This window comes from Pan paniscus, chromosome 9 (genome assembly GCF_029289425.2).
Source record: "Pan paniscus chromosome 9, NHGRI_mPanPan1-v2.0_pri, whole genome shotgun sequence".
Lineage (NCBI taxonomy): Eukaryota > Metazoa > Chordata > Mammalia > Primates > Hominidae > Pan > Pan paniscus.
In genome coordinates, this window is record NC_073258.2 from 108768180 (window position 1) to 108788056 (window position 19877).

The 19877-nt window shown below is 41.0% G+C and overlaps 1 protein-coding gene across 1 annotated transcript in view; it reads left to right on the forward strand.

The window, feature by feature from the left end:
• Positions 1-19877, forward strand: part of CUL5 (cullin 5) — a 100467-nt gene that overhangs the window by 16015 nt on the left and 64575 nt on the right. Inside the window, 1 exon segment of the mRNA XM_003828345.6 lies at positions 10463-10572. Coding sequence (XP_003828393.5) covers positions 10463-10572 — 110 coding nt within the window.

The window sequence follows — 19877 nt, forward strand, 5'->3', positions numbered from 1 at the left end:
CTCCAGCCTGGGCAACAAACAAAACTCTGTATCAAAAACAAAACAAACAAAAAAAACGCAGTATCTTCTCCACTCTGTGGGCTGCCTTTTCACTCCCTGAATGGTGTCTTTTAATGGCTAAAGTTAATTTTAATATAGTGCAATTTATAAATTTTTTTCCCTTTATGGTTAACGCTTGGTTTTAAGGTCATATGAGTAGTTCAGATTTCTACTTGTATTAATATTTTGTTAGATTTTTAAAAACGAAAACAAAATTTTAAAATTCCTTTTATAGATTGAGTCTTAAGAATGTATCCTGGGTGTCTGGTTGAAGTTGGTGTTTGAAAAAAGAAAAAAAACAAAGAATATATCCTGGGACCCTTCGGGAGTCCATGTACTACAGTTTAAGGAACACTATACTAGAATGTGAATTGCTTGAGGACTTTTCATTTATGTGCCCCAATGCACAGTAGAGTCTCAGATGTTTGTTCAATGAATAAATGTAATAAATGACAAGCTCCCCAAAATAAGTTTAAACTCTTCTATCAGTTTTATTATTCTTGTTTTTTCCTTAAAATTATTTGTTTGGGTTTCAAAAAATACAAGTATTGCTAGAATTTGTTTGAAATTTTTTTCCTTTATAAAAGGAACCTAAAAGTTTAAACAGAGTGTGGTATGAAATTTTTTATTTCAGTGGAAAGAGATATTTAACTTCTTGGAAAACAGTGTCCTCTTCCTCCTCCTCCACCATGTTTGAAAAGAAATGTCTTTTATGTAGTGATGTTTCCGCCGTATGGTTTCTAGATAATTGTCACTAAATTTTTATAATCATAGATCTTTGCAGTTTACTCTATAAGCCTGATGAAATTAAACCAAGGGCTGGATCTGGCCCATTGATTAGAAGCCCATTCATTCCTTATCCAGGAAAGGACCAGAGAATAGTTAATTAAGAATGTGGCTTTAACAGAGCTAAACTGCTTGGATTTGATTTCCTGCCCTGCCACTTATTGCCTATAATTTTTGACAAATAATCTAACTTAATCTCAGGTTGTACAGTGTGCATAAAATGGGAATAGGCCAGGCACAGTGATCATGCCTGTAATCCTAGCAGTTTGGGAGGCTGAGGCAGGAGGGCCACTTGATCACTTGAGGCCAAGAGTTTGAACATGCAGTGAGCTATGATTATGCCACTGCACTCTTGCCTAGGCAACAGAGCAAAATCCTGTCTCAAAAAAAAAAAAAAAATAATAATAATAATAAAGGAATAATATCACTGAACACATAGGATAGTTGTGAAGATTAATTCATACTTGTAAACTGTTTGGAACAGTACAGCACCTAACATGTAACAGTCAGATATTATAAAGTAAAATAATCACAGTGATGCAGTGATTTACACATCTACGCTGAAGATTATAGTGAAGTTAATAGAAGATACAAATGCTGAACTAAAATTTATTTACAGATGTCAGATATTCAAACCATTCGTGGAAATGTAAGGAAAATCAAAAGAAGTCTTTTGTACAACAGATACCACATGTACAAAATTTGTTGGCCTTTATAATCCCCAATTAGTGAAATGCCATATATTTGCAATAAAAAAAAATAGTAGAAAATCTTGGAGTAGAATGATTAAACAAAGACAATAGAAATGAGAAATTTTTGCTAAATTCCATCCTTCCATAATCTCAATTTCAAGCATCCTACTTGATTACCTGTTACCACCCTGTCTTTCTGACTCTCTCTAGTGCTTTTATTCCAACAGTGCACCTCCACTACTAAAGCCTTCAGTTCAGTGACTCTGCTACCTCATTGTTTAATGTCTTATATCTGTGGTTTATAGTTTTTATCAAATTAGAAAACATTTTTGCATTTTTCTTCAAATACTCTCTACACCCTTACATCAAGATTCCAATTATGTGTAGGTTAGGTCATTTGATGTTCCACAGCTTACTGATACTCATTTAAAAAATATTTCTATGATGTTCATGCCATCCCATACCTTTTTGGTCATATAGAATATGTATAGTAGCTGACTTAATGTCCTTGTTTACTGAATGTAACACCTGTGTCATTTCTGGGTCAGCTTCTTTTGATGTTTTTTTTGTCTTGGTGATAGTTTATATTTTCCTGTTTCTTTGCATGCTTGGTAGTTTTTAACTGGATGTCAGACATTGTGAGTATATGTTTTAGGGGCTTGATTTTAAAAATTTTCTCTAAATAGTTTTGGATTTGGCTGTGATGCAGTTAGGTAACTTGGAATCAGTTTGATCCTTTTGAAGCTTACCTTTAAGTTTCGTTAGAGTGTGTCCAGCATATCACTCAGGGTAGGGCTACTTTGGCTCCACTATAGACTCAATAACTTTCTGTGGACTCTACCCAATGCCTGGCACTTTAAAGGGTGTTTCCACTCTGGCTGGTAGCAACACTAACTGTTTCTGGCCCTGTGTGCGCTCTGCTGATTGTTCTGCCCATTCCCGTTCCTTCCTAATGGTTCTTTCCCCAGTCTCTTACAGTTTTCTCACACCCAGGTACAGGTTAGTACTCAGCCACAGGCCTCAGGGACCTTCTGTATAGATATCCAGAGCTCCCTTGATGCCACAAATTCTAGTCACCTCAGCCTTTTCAAACTCTGAGCTCTGCCTCTTAAACGTAGTGAAACCCCTAGCGGCTGTTTGGGTTTCCCCTCCTTGTGATGAGGCCTGGAGACACTCTCTAGGCAGTATGTTTGGACATTTGTAGCGCTCACCTCATTTGTTTTTCTTTTCTCAGGAAGCGCTGTCCTGCACTGCTTTTGGTTTTCTAGTTTGTTTAGGCAGGAGGGAAAATCTGGTTCCTGTTATTCTGTCATGATGGGAAGCAGAAGTCTCTTTCTCTTTTCACCTTGAAGTCCATTTTCTCCGCCTTACCCAACATAAATTCTCTTCTCAATCATTATAGTTGTTCCCTTCAATACACTTTTTGCTTCCTTGCCCCTGTCTTGTTCTGCTTGGGAAAAGTGTACAACCCTGGTTAAATCTGTCTCTTCACTTTTCAGTGCCAGTACCTGTGCAGCTGAATGTCACTCGAGAAAAAGACACAACCGTGCTATTTGCACCTTAAATCCATGACCACAATGAGGCCAGTCATACTGCATTTCCAGAGTCACTTATTCTTCCACTTTCCTAGATGTATTTTTCACATCTTTTCTGTCAACATTCTAGCATTTCCTCCCCCATCTTCTCAGACATTGTCCTTATTTCCACATCACTGGGAAATTAAAGCAATAAAATATGAACTTCTCAGAGTCATACGACATCTATCCTTGTACCAGCACCTACATGTACATTCTTTTGCCTTCTCCTCTTAGCCTGTAGTCACTTCCTCCACATATGCGCTAGATCCCATTCCCTCTTGCCTATCCAGTGCAATTTAAATTCACTAGCAGTTTCTCTCCCTTTCCCCACATCATCAACATTTCATATCCTGGAATGTTCCTGTCAGCATACAATCATACTGTATCCTAGCTTTAAAAAATTATTATTTTGGCCAGGCGCAGTGGCTCACGTTTGTAATCCCAGCACTTTGGGAGGCTGAGGTGGGCGGATCACGAGGTCAGGAGTTCGAGACCACCCTGGCCAATGTGGCGAAACCCCATCTCTACTAAAAATAGAAAAATTGGCTGGGCATGGTGGCGGGCACCTGTATTCCCAGCTACTTGGGAGGCTGAGGCAGGAAAACCACTTGAACTTGGGAGGCGGAGGTTGCAGTGAGCAGAGATCATGCCACTGCACTCCAGCCTGAAAGACAGAGTGAGACTCCGTCTCAAAAAAAAAAAAAAAATTATTATTTTTTCACTTCCTCTCACCCTATCAATTACCATGCCATTTCTTTACTCTCTTATACAGGAAAAATTGTGAAGCGTTGTCTGTACTCTTTCTAGTTTTCTTCTTATTTATTTTTGTTTTTATTTACTTATTTATTTTTTGAGATAGGGTCTCACTGTCGCTGTCGCCTAGGCTGGAGTGCAGTGGTGCCATCATGGCTCACTGCAACCTCCACCTCCAGGCCTTAGTAGCTGGGATTATAGGCGCCACCATGCCCAGCTAATTTTTTTTTTTTTTCTTTGAGACAGTCTCCCCCTGCTGTCCAGGCTGGAGTGCAGTGGCACAATCTTGGCTCACTGCAAACTCCGCCTCCCAGGTTCAAGCAATTCTCCCGCCTCAGCCTCCTGAGTAGCTGGGATTACTGGGGCCTACCACCACACCCAGCTGATTTTTGTATTTTCGGTAGAGACAGGGTTTCACCATGTAGGTCAGGCTGGTCTCGAACTCCTGACGTCAAGTCATCCACCCACCCCGGCCTCCCAAAGTGCTGGGATTACAGGTGCGAGCCACTGTGCCCAGCCAAATTTTTTGTATTTTTAGTAGAGACAGGCTTTTTCCACGTTGCCCAGGCTGGTCTCGAACTCTTGGGCTCAAGTGACCCGCCCGCCTCAGCCTCCCAGTGTTGGGATTACAAGCATGAACTATTGCGCCTGGCTCCTCGTTTCTCTTAATTCCACTCTTCATTCCACTCTAATCTGGTTTTTGTCCTTACTACTCTGCAAAAACTTCTGTGGACAAAGTTTCAGTAACTTCCATATTGCTGTTTCAGTGGTTATCTTACCTGATCTGTCAGGAGAAATTCTTAAAATTGATTATTCTGTCTTTCTGACACACTTTATTTACTTTTTGTCCAGAATACCATACTCTTGGTTTTCTTGCCACCTGTGCTCTGGTTGCTCTTTTTGTCTCCTTTGCTAGTTCTTACTCCTCTCTCCGCCTCTTAATGTTGGATATCTAAAACCTCAGGCTTGGGTCTCCATCTTTATCACTTCTCTCACAGTGATCTCATCCAATAACAGGTTTTAAAACCCATTTGTATTCTGATGACTTCAAGTTTTTATTTTCTGATAGGCCTTTTAAATTCTAGATTTCCATATTGGACTGCCTATTCAACATTTTCATATGAATGTATAATAGATATGTTAAATGTAATACATCTAAAACCAGTCTCACAAGCTTTCCTTAATAAGCCTGTCAAATCTTTTTATTCTAGTTGATGGTAGTGCCACACTTACTGGACAAAAGCCTTAAAGTCATGCTTTACTCCCATTTTCTCATATCTCAGATGCTTACTGTTAGGAAGTCCTATTAGTACCACCTTTTGAGCATCTAAAATTGAACCACTTCTCATACCTCCTACCTCCATTGCTATCACCTCAGTCCAAGTCACCATCAGTGCTTCCTAATCCTACACCCAGTTTTAACCCTTGCCCCTTATAATGTATTCTCAACATAGTAATGAGGGAGATTTTAAAATGTAAATAAGATTATGACACTTCAGGCCAGGTGCGGTGGATCACACCTGTAATCACAGCACTTTGGGAGGCCGAAGCGGGCGGATCACAAGGTCACGAGTTAGAGACCAGCCTGGCCGACATGGTGAAACCCCGTCTCTACTAAAATACAAAAATTAGCTGAGCGTGGTGGTGCACACCTGTAATCCCAGCTAGGGCAGGAGAATTGCTTGAACCCAGGAGGCAGAGGTTGCAGTGAGCCGAGATCGCCCCATTGTACTCCAGCCTGGGCAGTAGAGTAAGACTCCATCTCAAAAAAAAAAGATTATGACACTTCTTGCTCAGAATCTTTTAATGGCTCTTCATCTCACTTATAGTAGAAACCAAAGTCTTTATAATGGCCTTCAGGGTCCTACAAGATCCAGCTCAGTAAGATCCAGTAAGCTAAGTTACTTCTATGACCTTATCTGCTCTCTCCACTTTGTTTACTTTGCTCTACCTTGAATACATTAAGCATGTTTCTATCTTATGTTCTTTGCATTGGCTGCTTTCTCTGCCTAGAATACCCTTTTTCCAGGTATTCCCCCATTGTCAACTCCCTGTTGGCTTCCCCACGGCCCATTTGTGTGAGAAGAAGAGTGCCTGTGAAGGGATTAGTTGTGCTGTAAGGAGTGAAGGATAGAGGGGCAGGAGTATGGCAAATGTTGAAGTTCTCTGAAGAGCCAGTGAATGAGAGAATTGTAGACCTACTAGCAACTGTTGAGTCCAGCTTATTTGCTATTCTGAATAGTAATGAAAGAATTCAAGAGACTTTGTAGCAAGTTAATAGAGATGAGGCAGCCTTCAGTCAGTCAGTGAAAACGTACATAAATCAAGGTTCATAGTCTGAAGATTCTTTTTCTTATTAATAAGGCATTCTGTTTTGTAGATAGTGGATTTGGTGTCCTGCCACTTAGTTATGATTTAATGATATGCTCTTCAGTTTAATAGAGAATAGGTCAAGGAACTACTTGAGCATCATTTTTGGAATCTATTATAAAAGTTTAATAGAAAACATTTAATTATTAAATTCCTTTTAAAATTGAGTATTAGGGAAAAGTGTTTATTATGTGTTCCATCAAAAAGGAGAGCAAAAATATGTTTCCTGGTACTTAACAATGTCTATTAGGAGATTTCAGAGCCTAACCAGTGTTTAATTTATCTCCAGTACCTGTCTACTCTGGTACTCTGCACCTTTTATTTTTAATTGCAGGACTTACACTATATTTAATTTTATAAATTACCAAAAGTGCTTGTGGAAATAGACTTTTGAAATTAGAAAGTATCCTCTTATTAAGAAGGTATTCTTTTTTTCCATGTCAGTCAAGAAAAGTGTTCTTTCTATGGTTCTTTCATATTTGTTTATTTGCACATCTCTTCCTCATAGGGAAGAATAAAAGAAGAAAATGAGAGTTACAGGAAAATAATAAACAGTAGAAAAAGTAATGTGAGGCCAGGCATAAAGTTATTATACAAAGTATATGCCACAGCATCACAATTCTGACTCTGAATTTCCCAGTAGCCAACACTAAGAGGAGTGCGAAGTTACTTAGGTGATTCATTTAAGTCCATAAGGTAAAAAGAAACTAGTTGTTCAGGAGAGAAGCGTAGCTAATCCCAGTACTAAGTTTTTAGTGGATATCTCCCATGGGTCCTTATGATAAGAATACAGTGGCTGGGTGCGGTGGCTCACGCCTGTAATCCTAGCACTTTGGGAGGCTGACGTGGGCGGATCACCTGAGGTCGGGAGTTTGAGACCAGCCTGATGAACACAGAGAAACCCCGTCTCTACAAAAAATACAAAATTAGCCAGGCTTGGTGGCGCATGCCTTTAATCCCAGTTACTCGGGAAGCTGAGGCAGGAGAATCGCTTGAACCCGGGAGGCGGAGGTTGCGGTGAGCTGAGATCGTGCCACCGCGCTCCAGCTTGGGCAACAAGAGCGAAACTCTGTCTCAAAAACAAAAAGAAAAAAGAATACAGTGTGATAGAAGCAGGCATCTGGAGCAAGACAGTATATTAACTTTTAGGATGAACTATGTTCGTGAATATAAGCAGGATTTATAAGAGTATGATGTTAATTTGTGGTTCTTAACCTAGTTTGGGTCATAGACCATCTAACATTATTTTTATGTAATTTTATCATGAATTTGATAAACATGCAGATTGTGGACTAACTTCAAGAGATTCTGATCCAGTAGGCCTGAGGTAGGTTTTAGGAATCTGTATGTGTGTAATCATCACCTCAGATGATTTTCACATAGGTTGTTGTCAGATCATATGTTGACAAACTGTTTCAGTGTTATAATTTCAGGGAGTTTGCATATTCCATACAATCACTGTATGCATCTCAGGTTCTTAACCTGAGCAATATCAACAGATTTGTATAACTGAAAAATAATCATGAGTCTGGGCCTGGTGGCTCATGCCTGTAATTCTAGCACTTTGGAAGGCTGAGGAGGGTGGATCATATGAATCCAGGAGTTCGACACCAGCCTGGGCAACATGGCGAAACCCCGTCTCTACTAAAAATACAAAAATTAGCCAGGTGTGGTGGTGCGTGTCTAATCTCAGCTGCTCGGAGGCTGAGGCATGAAAATCACCTGACCCTGGGAGGTAGAGGCTATAGTGAGCCAAGATTATGCCACTGCACTCCAGCCTGGGCAACAGAACGAGACTCTGTCTAAAAAAAAAAAAAAAAAATCATGAGTTTCATAGGGTGTTTGGTGCTGGTGTACTAGAAAGTTAGGTTTTACATTTAAGTCTTTAATCCATCTTGAGTTAATTTTTGCATATGGTATAAGAAAGGGGTCTGGTTTTACTTTTCTGCATATGGCTAGCCAGTTATCCCAGCACCATTTATTGAACAGGGAGTCCTTTCTCTTTTGCTTTTGTCAGGTTTGTTGAAGATCAGATAGTTGTAGGTGTGTGGTCTTATTTCTGGGCTCTATTCTGTTCCATTGGTCTTTGTATATGTTCTTATATCAGTACCATGATGTTTTTTGGTTACTACAGTGCTGTCGTATAAAGACACATGCACACATATGTTCATCACAGCACTATTCACTCTAACAAAGACATGAAATCACCCCCAATGCCCATCAATGATAGACTGGATAAAGAAAATGTGGTACCTATACTCCATGGAATACTATGCAGCCATAAAAAAGAACAAGATCATGTCCTTTGCAGGGACATGGATGGAGCTGGAGGCCATTTTCCTTAGCAAACTAATGCAGGAACAGAAAACCAAATACTGCATGTTCTCACTTATACGTGGGAGCTAAATGATGAGAACACATGAACACATAAAGGGGAACAACACACACTGGGGCCTACCAGAGGGTGAAGGGTGGGAGGAGGGAGAGGATCAGGAAAAATAACTAATTGCTTAATCCTGGATAATGAAATAATCTGTACAACAAATCCCCATGACACAAGTTTACCTTTGTAACAAACCTGCACATCCTACACATGTACCCCAAACTTAAAAGTTAAAGAAAATCGTGACTTTTGTTGAAATTTATTGGCCAAAACAAACCAGATGGTCCTAGTTCAGTGGCTTACTCCTATAACCTCAGCATTTTGGGAGACTCAGGTGAGTGCATCAGTTGAGCCCAGGAGTTCAAGACCAGCCTGGGAAATATAACAAGACCCCATCTCTACAAAAAAATACCACAATTAGCTGGGCATGGTGATGCGCACGTGTAGTCCCAGCTACTTGGGAGGATCAGGCAGGAGAATTGCTTGAGCCCAGGGGGTCAAGGCTATAGTTAGCTATGATCACTCCACTGCCCTCCAGCCTGGGTGACAGAGCAAGACCCTGTCTTAAAAACAAACAAAAAACAAATCACATGGTCACATTTAACTTGAAAAGGAGTACTAATGACTAACACATATGGGGTCTCTCTCTCTCTCTTTGTTTTTGGCAATGTAATTGATTATTATTTTTCCTAATATTGCACTACTTTTACATTCCAGAGATAAACTGTATGATTATGAGGTCTGATTGTTTTGATATGACACTTGTTTGATTTGATAATATTTATTTAGATTTTTGCATCTTTGTTCTCTGGTAAGATTGGCCTGGAGTTTCCATTTCTTATGCTTTTCTCAGCAGTTCAGTGTCAGGGTTTTTTGTTAGCATTATAAAAGGAGATGAGTATTTTTCTGTTTTTTTTTTCTCCTCAGTTTTCAGAGTTTATATAGATTTCCAATATACTTTTTGTGAGTTTAGGACAACTACAAAATTAGATGATACAGTCTCCACATAAGACTATTCTCACTTCTGACACCAACTGTAAGCTTGGGGGATTCCCAAAACCACTCTCAGGTTTGATAATTCATTAGAAAGGCTCATAGCATTTAGTGAAAGCTGTTGTACCCATAGTTATGATTTGTTATAGGGAAAGGATTCAGATAAAATCAGCCAAAGGAAGAGACTCATAGGGCTAAGTTTAGGAGAGTTCCAAATGCGAGCTTATCTTGCCCTCTCCCCATGTGGTCAGGACACATTTCTCTCCCGGCATCAATGTATGACAGTATGCACGAGTACCATCAAATAGGGAAGCTCACCCAACCTTTACTGTTGAGTTTTGGTGGAGCTTATTCACATAGGTGTGATTGATTACTTGCTCACAGGGATTTCAGTCTCCGTGTTGAGTGACCCCCTGTGACCCCAAACCCGTATCTCAAGTTATATTGTTCGTCTTCCCAGTTGGTGAGCCTCTACCTAGGATTATATAGGTGTGGACAGTCCCCTCCCTGAATTGCATTATTAGCCAATCCAGTATGACCCAAGGCCTCCCAAAGACATACTTTTTAGACGTAACTTTCTAAGTGTCCAGAGATTATCTACTAGAAGCCAAGAAGAAAGACCAGACTGTCTCCTTGGACAAGGCCAAATTCTTCACTAAACACATTTGTACAATTAATTTTACTCTTTTATGATTGTCTTCCTGTGATTCCTCAATAACGGATTAAGCCTGTAGGGATTCCATTATGGAAAACTGGTTCATTTAAATTTGAGCCCTTCATTTCTCTAGCTGTCTCATAAAAATTACAGGATACTTTTTATTTAACTGCATTTAAATTAAACTCCCTTTTATCTTTTTTTTTTTTTCAAGAATAAAGGTTCTCTTCAGTTTGAAGACAAATGGGATTTTATGCGCCCGATTGTTTTGAAGCTTTTACGCCAGGAATCTGTTACAAAACAGCAGTGGTTTGATCTGTTTTCGTAAGTACCCCACTAATTCTGTTTGCTAGCATAAAGGAAATTTTGGTGATGTCTTTCCATACCCAAATGGAATGTGTAACTCTAAGTTTATCTGTTTACCTATTAAAAAGTATTACTAGTTATATTGAGGGTCTCCAAGACCTCTCCCAGGTGTGATGATTTGCTAGGGGGCTCACAGGACTGAACATACAATCATACTCACAGATATGAGTCATTACAGTGAAAGGATCCAAAGCAAAATCAGCAAAGGGAAAAGGTACATGGGGTGAAGTGCAGGAAAAAACAAGCACAAGCTTCCAAGAAGAGTCCTTTCCCAGGGGAGTCACACAGGACACCCTTAATTTTTCCAGCAATGATTGACAGCGTGTGATATGTTGTCTACCAGAGAAGCTTATTGGAGACTCAGTACTCAGGGTTTTTGTGGGGGCTGGTCACATAGGCAGTCTCTCTCAACATGTACCAAAATCAGTGTAAACCATATTGTTTATATAAACAGTTTAGGTACAGTGAGCCACTGTTATTTCAGGAAAGTGTAGGAAACTGTTGACCATTCAAGTTCTCAGATGCCAGCCAAAGGCTAATCTTACAAGCAGGCATTTCTAGGGGATGCAGTCTCAGGGGTGCTGGTAGTTGGTGCTGTTAGGTATGATTGTAAGTTCAGCAGTCAGGTTGAATTAAAAGGACTCATGGCAGCTTGGAAAGGGAACCCTGAGAGATTTCCTTTAGGAAAAGGGGGAAAGCTTTCAGGACTAGTTGTGAAAAGCAAAAATCATTAATGTCCTCCTCCTCCGCTGTCTCTTCCTAGCTGCTGTGTTTTGTTTTTTCTTCCTAATAAAATCAGTGTATCCCTTTCAGTAATGAAAATTTCATGTCTTCTCAATCATCCAGACCTGCATGAGGGACAAAAGTCTTTTTCACTAAAAAACATTTTTATACAACTTAATTAGAAAGACATATTATATTTAGGAATTGGTCAGGATGAAATCCTGAATTTTTAAAACTTTTCAAAATGGGCTTATGTTATCTCCCACCCCTTTTGTCCTGATCATTTATCTAGTGGGTAGCCTAGAAAACATCAGTTGCTTTCTGGGGACAGCTGCGTTTAATAACCAGACTGACTTACTGAGGTGTGTGTGTACCAGGAGGGGTGACAGGAAAGAGAGAACTAGAGTCAGGTTATTAAATCTGTTGTTGCAAACTGTAACCAATCCAGAAAGGCAAACACAAGTCAGTAGCAGTGAGACATCTCAAGAAGGGGTCAAAATCTAATCTGTAAGAAGTGGGCGAAGGGGCTACACTCTTTGTGATGTGCCCCCTCCCAACTACAGCTTTTGGTAGGAACCACCAGTTGGGAATACTGTTAATCTCCATATCAGATACATAAGACCAATCAGCAGCTTGATTTTGGATAGTCCCATCAGAGAATAAGCCTTTTTCTTTGGTTATCTGTGAGTGTTTGAGGTGGTCCAGCCAGAATCCATGATGTTTTCATAGTTTCTGGCTCCACAGGAGGATATCTTTTAAATATTCAGTAATCTTTGACGGCCAGACAAAGTGGCTTACGCCTGTAATCCCAGAACTTTGGGAGGCCAAGACAGGGTGATCGCTTGAGCCCAGGAGTTCAAGACCAGCCTGGGCAACATAGTGTGACACCCTGTCTCTTAAAAAAAAAAAAAAATTATCTGGGTGTGGTGGCACATGCCTGTAGTCCCATCTAATTGGGAGCTGAGGTGGGAGGATTGCTTGAGCCCTCAAGCAGATTGCTTGCTCCATTGAGGCTGCAGCAAGCCGTGACTGTGCCACTACACTCCAGGCTGGGTGACAGAGCAAGACCTTGTCTCAAAAAAAAAAAAAAAAAAATTGAGGCAAAGTCCTGTTTATTGAGTATATGCCTGCTTTTGGTTCAGCACAGCTTGTGTTGAGGTTGAAATAGCCCAGTAGCAGAGTGTCAGGTTTCAGCCTAGCGTCAGATCCAGGTAATTGAGATCTGTGATTTCAGGATTCCAAAACAGTTAGTGTCTTGTCTTTGGCAGCAGTAAAGCCAAGATACTGCAGGCTCGCAGTCATATTTCAAGTCCGAGTGATCAGCGAGACTGTCCTAAGTCCTTTTTACCTTGTCTTAGGATCCAACTTGATCTGCTCAAAAATATGCACATCAGGCTGGAAAATCATCAGCTTTTAAGGGTCAGACATCTAATTTCACAAGAATTCAATAGCAATGAAAAACTGCATTTAAAATTCCAAAAGTGTATTTCTTCCGTCTGGAGATTTCGTTTGTTTTCATGTTGTCTCTCTTTTTCCAGGGTCATCAGCAGTTAAAAAAGTCATAGTAAATATCATCCATTGTGGAGATTTATTCTGTTCCCAATACTCAGAGAGTTTAAATTCCAGTCCCTTCAGCAGAAAAAAGCAAGAAATTTTGTCTCACTAACTCTTCCTGATTGGGACAATCCCTCTAGCATTTATGAAATGACTAGCAGCATATTACATATTATGTCAGTTTTGATTATACATCTAGATGCAATAGCTGCAAAGTACAAAATCATCTTTCAACCCCCCACTTTACTTTAAATTTATTTATTTATTATTGAGACAGAGTCTTGCTCTCTTGCCCAGGCTGGAATGCAGTGGCACAATCTCAGCTCACTGCAACCTCCACCTCCCAGGTTCAAGTGATACTCCTGCCTTGCCTCTTGAGTAGCTGGGACTACAGGTACCCACCACTGTGCCAGGCTAATTTTTGTATTTTCATTAGAGACAGGTTTTCACCATGTTGGCCGGGATGGTCTCGAACTCTTGACCTCAAAGTTATCTGCCCACCTTGGCCTCCCAAAGTGTTGGGATTACAGGCGTGAGCCACGGTGCCCAGCCATCCTTATTCCTTATTTTAAATTTAATCAACCCCCAGCAGTAAATTCAGTGTTTATAAGAGTAACACATTACAGCTGCTGGGAGATCCTGACTGGAATGCAAGGTGTAGGGAGGAACTGCAGGCAGCAGCAGCTAGGCTGAAGAAACAGCTGGAGTGGTTCACTTTCCCCACTCCTGTTTCTCCCCTAGTTTATCTAAAGCTTTGCTCCAGCCCTGGGCTCTGATCTTGCTATTATTTTTTCCTATTTAGAGGAGAGAGCATACAAACTTTTAACATTTTTGGTCCACCCAAAACTCACCTTTGGGAACTTTTGGGCCTCTTCCCACCTGGAGGCAAGAAAAAAAAACAAAAACAGAGACATCATCCAGACTCTGTTTTTTCTCTCTTCACTTTAGTCAGCATGGCCAGAAACTGCCAGGGGAATGAGGTAGCCAATTTTCCTGGTTTAGAGCTATCATTTTCAAATTTCATAGGTAATTTTTACCTGTCACAACAGACAGAAGCTCAGCTGCTGTTTCATACTGTGAATGATTTTATAGCCACCCAAGCAGCAAATGTTTGTCATCCTACTGCTTCTTCCCTCTTCATGAGTCCAACTTCTAACACCAGCTGTGTCGGCAATCCCAAGGTCACCCCTAGGCTCAGTGATTGCTGGGAGTATTCATGGGACTTACCATGTAGTTGTATTCATGGCTATGAATTATTACAGTGAAGGAAGCAAAGCAGAATCAACAAAGGGAAAAAGTGTGTGTGGCAAAGTCCAGGAGAAACGAAATCCAAACTTCCAAATGTCTTCTTGCAGAGGAGTCACACATTAAGCTTAATCCTCCAGCAACTGACAGTGACAACACATATAAAATATTGTCTACCAGGGAAGCTAATTAGGGACTCAGCACCCAAACTTTCTACTGGGGGCTCGTCATGTAAGCAGCTTCTGCCTGGCACATACCAAAATTCGAGACTGGCAGAAGAAAAGGAAGTGTTCAACGTAAGTCACACTGTTTGTGTAAACAGTTTGGAAATGTAAAACATTCTCATTAAGGAATGATGGGAATCCTCCCAAAAATCCAAATTGCCACATCCTAGCCAAAGGCCAGTCTTGCACACGGGTCTGTCTTAGGATAGCAGTCTCAGACACACTATTAAAATGCTGTATCAATGAATTATAGATGTATAATTGCATAAGCTGTACACATTGGGCTATTGTAATCGTTTTCTCTCTTTATCACTTAAAATATTCTAATTTCCGAAATGATGTAGGACCTTGCTGCATACTATCAATTAACTTATACTTCTTACCTTTGGGAAATTAAAGTTTAGTAAGAAACAGCTGAGGCCTTTTAAAGCTTTATTACATTCATGTATACATATATTTTTTGTAAATTATTCAATTAAACTATTTTATGAATGATATGTTGGGTGTGGTGGGGTGTTTTGTTGTTAATATTGTTTTTGCCAGTCTGTGTTGATAAGATTTATTATCGAGAATAGTGCTTGTTCTCTGAGTACTCCTGACTTAGAAAAGGAGCATAGCCCTACTAAAGGGGACTTCAAAGTAGAAATCGTCAATAACCTTTTACTTGCTACAGTTAGTGGCCTCAACATGATGTTTTTAAAGATCTTTTGGCCAGGTGTGGTGGCTCACACCTGTAATCCCAGCACTTTGGGAGGCTGAGGTGGGTGGATTACCTGAGGTCAGGAGTTCGAGACCAGCCTGGCCAACATGTCTACTAAAAATACAAAAATTACCTGAGTGCGGTGGTGGGCCTCAGTAATTCCAGCTACTTGGGAGGCTGAGGCAGGATAATGACTTGAATCCGGCAGGCAGAGGTTGCAGTGAGCCAAGATTGCACCATTCCACTCCAGCCTGGGAAACAAGAGCAAAACTCCATCTCAGAAAAAAAAAAAAAAAAAAAAAAAAGATCTTTCATCTCCTTGGAGTACCTAAAGCAGTTCAGTGTATCGTCCTTTTAGGTAAAGGGATTTCTGACTGACAATAATTAAAACCCTTGTAAATTTTAGCCATATTTTGGCCATGTTAGTCGTTAACATTTAGGTTGCTTATATCTTTCTAAATCTTAGTTACTAAATAATGTATTGATGTTAAGGTACATTGACTGAGATTTTCCCCCCTTTTCTCCTAATCTATATTCTTTCTCTTGGTATTTTGGGTGGTATAAGAGATTGTTCTGCATGTTGTGCAATATTTATCACTTCTGTCCTTCACTCTTTTTTTTTTTTTCTTTTTAAATTGAGATAGAGTTTCATTCTTGTTGCCCAGGCTGGAGTGCAATGGCGCAATCTCGGCTCACTGCAGCCTCTGCCTCCCAGGTTCAAGCAATTCTCTTGCTTCAGCCTCCCAAGTAGCTGGGATTACAGGCATGCACCACCACACCTGGCTAATTTTTTGTATTTAGTAGAGATGGGGTTTCTTCATGTTGGTCAGACTGGTCTTGAACTGCTGACCTCAGGTGATCCACTCCCTTGGCCTCCCAAAGTGCTGGGATTACAGGCATGAGCCACTGTGCCCGGCCTGTCCATGCTTATGAACTCCAGTCATGAACACTCCTTCTGTGTCTTTCTCCTCACCCTTCTGTGTCTTTCTCCCCACCTTGCATTATAAAAACAAAGATTCTCACATGTTTCCAGATACCCTTCTAGGGGAACAATACCTTCCTCAGTTGAGAACTGCTGCTCTAGATCCATTTACAATTTTACCCATTTTTGAGTGTACAATTCAGTGGCATTAATTATATTCACAATGTTTTGCAAACATCAACACAGTCCATTCCCCAAACGCTTCATCATCCGAAACAGAAGCTCTGTACCCATTAAACAATAATTCTTCATTCTTCCTCTCCTCAGCTCCATTTTAGTTTCCATCTATGAATTTGCTTATCTAGATAACTCATATAAATGGAATCGTATAGTATTTGTCGTTTTGAAAGACATACTGTTTTTTAATGGGCTTGGTTATTCAGTTCAGGTTTAATGTTATGACTGATATTCTTGCTTTTGTTGCTTCTATAACTTTATCATGGATCTGATGTTATTGTTTCTTCATTTTCCCTTTCTTTGTTTTTATTAATTTTAAAGTTTATTTCCATTAGTGGTTGCCTTCGTGTTTCTTGCTCTTAGTTAGAAGCATGTGATAGTCCTACTACTTGGAAACAAAATACATATCATTTTATCACACCAGGGTCACACTATTTCTTGTTCTCTTCTACACAAGGAAATCAAAACCTCTGGAATAGTTTTTACTTCTTGCTGCTTTTCCTGTCGCTTCTGTCTGCCTCAAGACTTTCGAGAAGCTTCTATTTCCTCCCTCTCCTATTTCCCAACTCCTAGATTTTTCTAATATAGTTAAGTTTTTAAAAAGATTTACCTTATAGCATGTTCCCTTTTAAAAGCACTTTGGGGCTGGATGTGATGGCTCATGCCTGTAATCCCAACACTTTGGGAGGCCGAGGCTGGAGGATTGCTTGAGGCCAGAGTTCGAGACCAGCCTGGGAAACACAGTGAGATTCCGTCTCTACAAAAAATTAGCCAGGGCTGGGTGTGGTGGCTCATGCCGGTAATCCCAGCACTTTGGGAGGCGAAGGCAGGTGGATCACCTGAGGTCAGGAGTTCGATACCACCCTGGTCAACATGGCAAAACCCTGTCTTTACTGAAAATACAAAAATCGGCTGGGTGTGGTGTTGTGCACCTGTAATCCCAGCTACTTGGCCAGCTGAGGCACGAGAATTGCCTGAACTCGGGAAGCAGAGGTTGCAGTGAGCCACGATTGTGCCACTGCACTCCAGCCTGGCTGACAGAGTGAGACTCCGTCTCAAAAAAAAAAAAAAAAAAAAAAAATTAGCCAGCCGTGGTGGCACGTGCCTGTCATCCCAACTACTCAGGAGGCTGAGGCAGAAAGATCCTTGAGCACAGGAGTTTTAAGTTACGAGCTTATCATGCCACTGCACTCCAGGCAGGGTGACAGGGAGAGACCCTGTCTCAACAAGAAAAAAAAGTACATTGAGAACATTCTTCCCTGATACAGCAAGGCAGAGAAGTAACTGGTGATTGAGAAAAGAGAGCTGGAGAAGATGTACCAAATCCCTTCTAAATTTGACTCTTCTTTTGATAAGATTTCTAGGGAATTATCTAACTCCACCCCCTTTTACCACACCATTCCCTGTTATCCTATGAGACTCAAGTCCTGTTTGAACCTTTCTGACATATATGCAGAAGTGATTTGAGTACGGCAGGGTTACAAAGGTAGGTTTGTTTTTGGGATGCACAGGTCTCCTCTGATGGGTGACTTTGGCTCCAGAATTCTTCAACAGCCTTACCAACCTTTCTTAGAACTGTGCTGATTCTTACTGCTCAAGCTTCCTTTCTTGTGTCCTCTACAGGGATCACACCTACACCCAGCTTTCTGTAGCCCATTTTCCTTCACAGGTGTTCCCTTAGTAAATCTCTTACATTAATAATCTCATTAGCTTCTTTTGTTTCTGTTTTTTCTTTTTTTTTTTTTGAGACGGAGTCTCTGTTGCCCAGGCTGGAGTGCAGTGGCATGATCTCGGCTCATTGCAACCTCTGCCTCCCAGGCTCAAGCGATTCTCCTGCCTCAGCCTCCCAAGTAGCTGGGATTACAGGCGCCTGCCACCGTGCTGGCCAATTTTTGTATTTTGGGTAGAGACGGGGTTTCACTATGTTGACCAGACTGGTCGCGAACTCCTGACCTCTGGTGATCCACCCACCTCAGCATCCCAAAATGCTGGGATTACAGGTAGAGCCACCATGCCCACACCCGGCCTGGTTTTTTCTTTCTTTTTTCTTTTTTAGACAAAGTTTTGCTCTTGTTGCCTAGGCTGGAGTGCAGTAGCGTGATCTCGGCTCACTGCAACCTCTGCCTCCTGAGTTCAAGCGATTCTCCTGCCTCAGCCTCCCAAGTAGCTGGGATTACAGGCACCTGCCATCAAGCCTGGCTAATTTTTCGTATTTTTAGTGGAGATGGGGTTTCATCATGTTGGCCAGGCTGGTCTCGAACTCCTAACCTCAGGTGATCCACCTGCCTCGGCCTCCCAAAGTACTGGGATTATAGGCGTGAACCACCGCACCAGGCCCCATCAGCTTCTTAAAAGGCTTCTTAAACTAACACCAGTCAATGTGGAATGTCTGGCACATAGTAAGCAATTAATACATGTTACTTTTGTTATAGTAAACTAAATAAAAGATGATGGGGACTATCATGGTAATGGGAGGGAAACGTCCACATTAGAGAGACATTTGCATGATAAATATAATAGGACTGTGATTGAATATAAGGGATAAAAGGGGGTTGGGTTGCCCAATTTTTTTCTTATCACTTCACATTTTCACATTTTACTTTACAGGGTAGCCACATTGATGTGCTTATAGTCCACTGCAGTTACCTTAGTCATCCACAATTCTTTTTTTTTTTTTTTTTTTTGAGACAGAGTCTTGCTCTGTTGTCCAGGCTGCAGCGCAGTGGTGCAGTCTCGGCTCACTGCAACCTCCACCCCCGGGTTCAAGCAGTTCTCATGCCTCAGCCTCCCAAATTGCTGGGACAACAGGTGTGCCTCACCACACCAGGCTAATTTTTGTATTTTTTTTAGTAGAGACGGGGTTTCACCATGTTGTCTAGGCTGGTCCTGAACACCTGGCCTCCAGTGATCCACCAACTTTGGCTTCCCTAAGAGCTGGGATTACAAGCTTGAGCCACTGCACCTGGCCCACAATTCTATATACTGTTGATTTTTTTTGATAAAATATCCTCTCTCCTATTTTTGTACACCTTTGCCTGGCAAACTCCTATTTTTGGAGATTAAGCTCAGGAACCAACTATTCCAGGAAGCCTTTCCTTTTCCTCTCTAACTCTCACTCACCCTTACCCTGTCCTTGAGTTCCTAAACCATCTTTTGTTTATATGCATAAAATAGTTGTAAACATATTATAATCAATTTTTCTATCAGTTTCTTTTTTTTTCTTTTTTGAAACAGAGTCTTGCCCTGTTGCCCAGGCTGGAGTGCAGAAGTGCAATCTTCGCACACTGCAACCTCCGCTTCCAGGGTTCAAGCGATTCCCTTGCCTTAGCCTCCTGAGTACCTGGGACTACAGGAGCGCACCACCACGCCTGGCTAATTTTTGTATTTTTAGTAGAGATGGGGTTTCGCTATGTTGGCCAGGTTGGTTGCGAACTCCTGGTCTCAAGTGATGTGTCCACCTCGGCCTCCCAAAATGCTAGGATTAAAGGCATGAGCCGCCATGCCCGGCCTGTTTCTTTTTTAAAAAAATTGTTTTTAGAGGCAGGGCATTACTCTGTCGCTCAGGCTGGAGTGCAGTGGCACAATTGTAGCTCATTGTAACCTTGAACTTCTGAGTTCAAGTGATCTTCCCTCAGCCTCCTGAAAAGCTAGGACTACA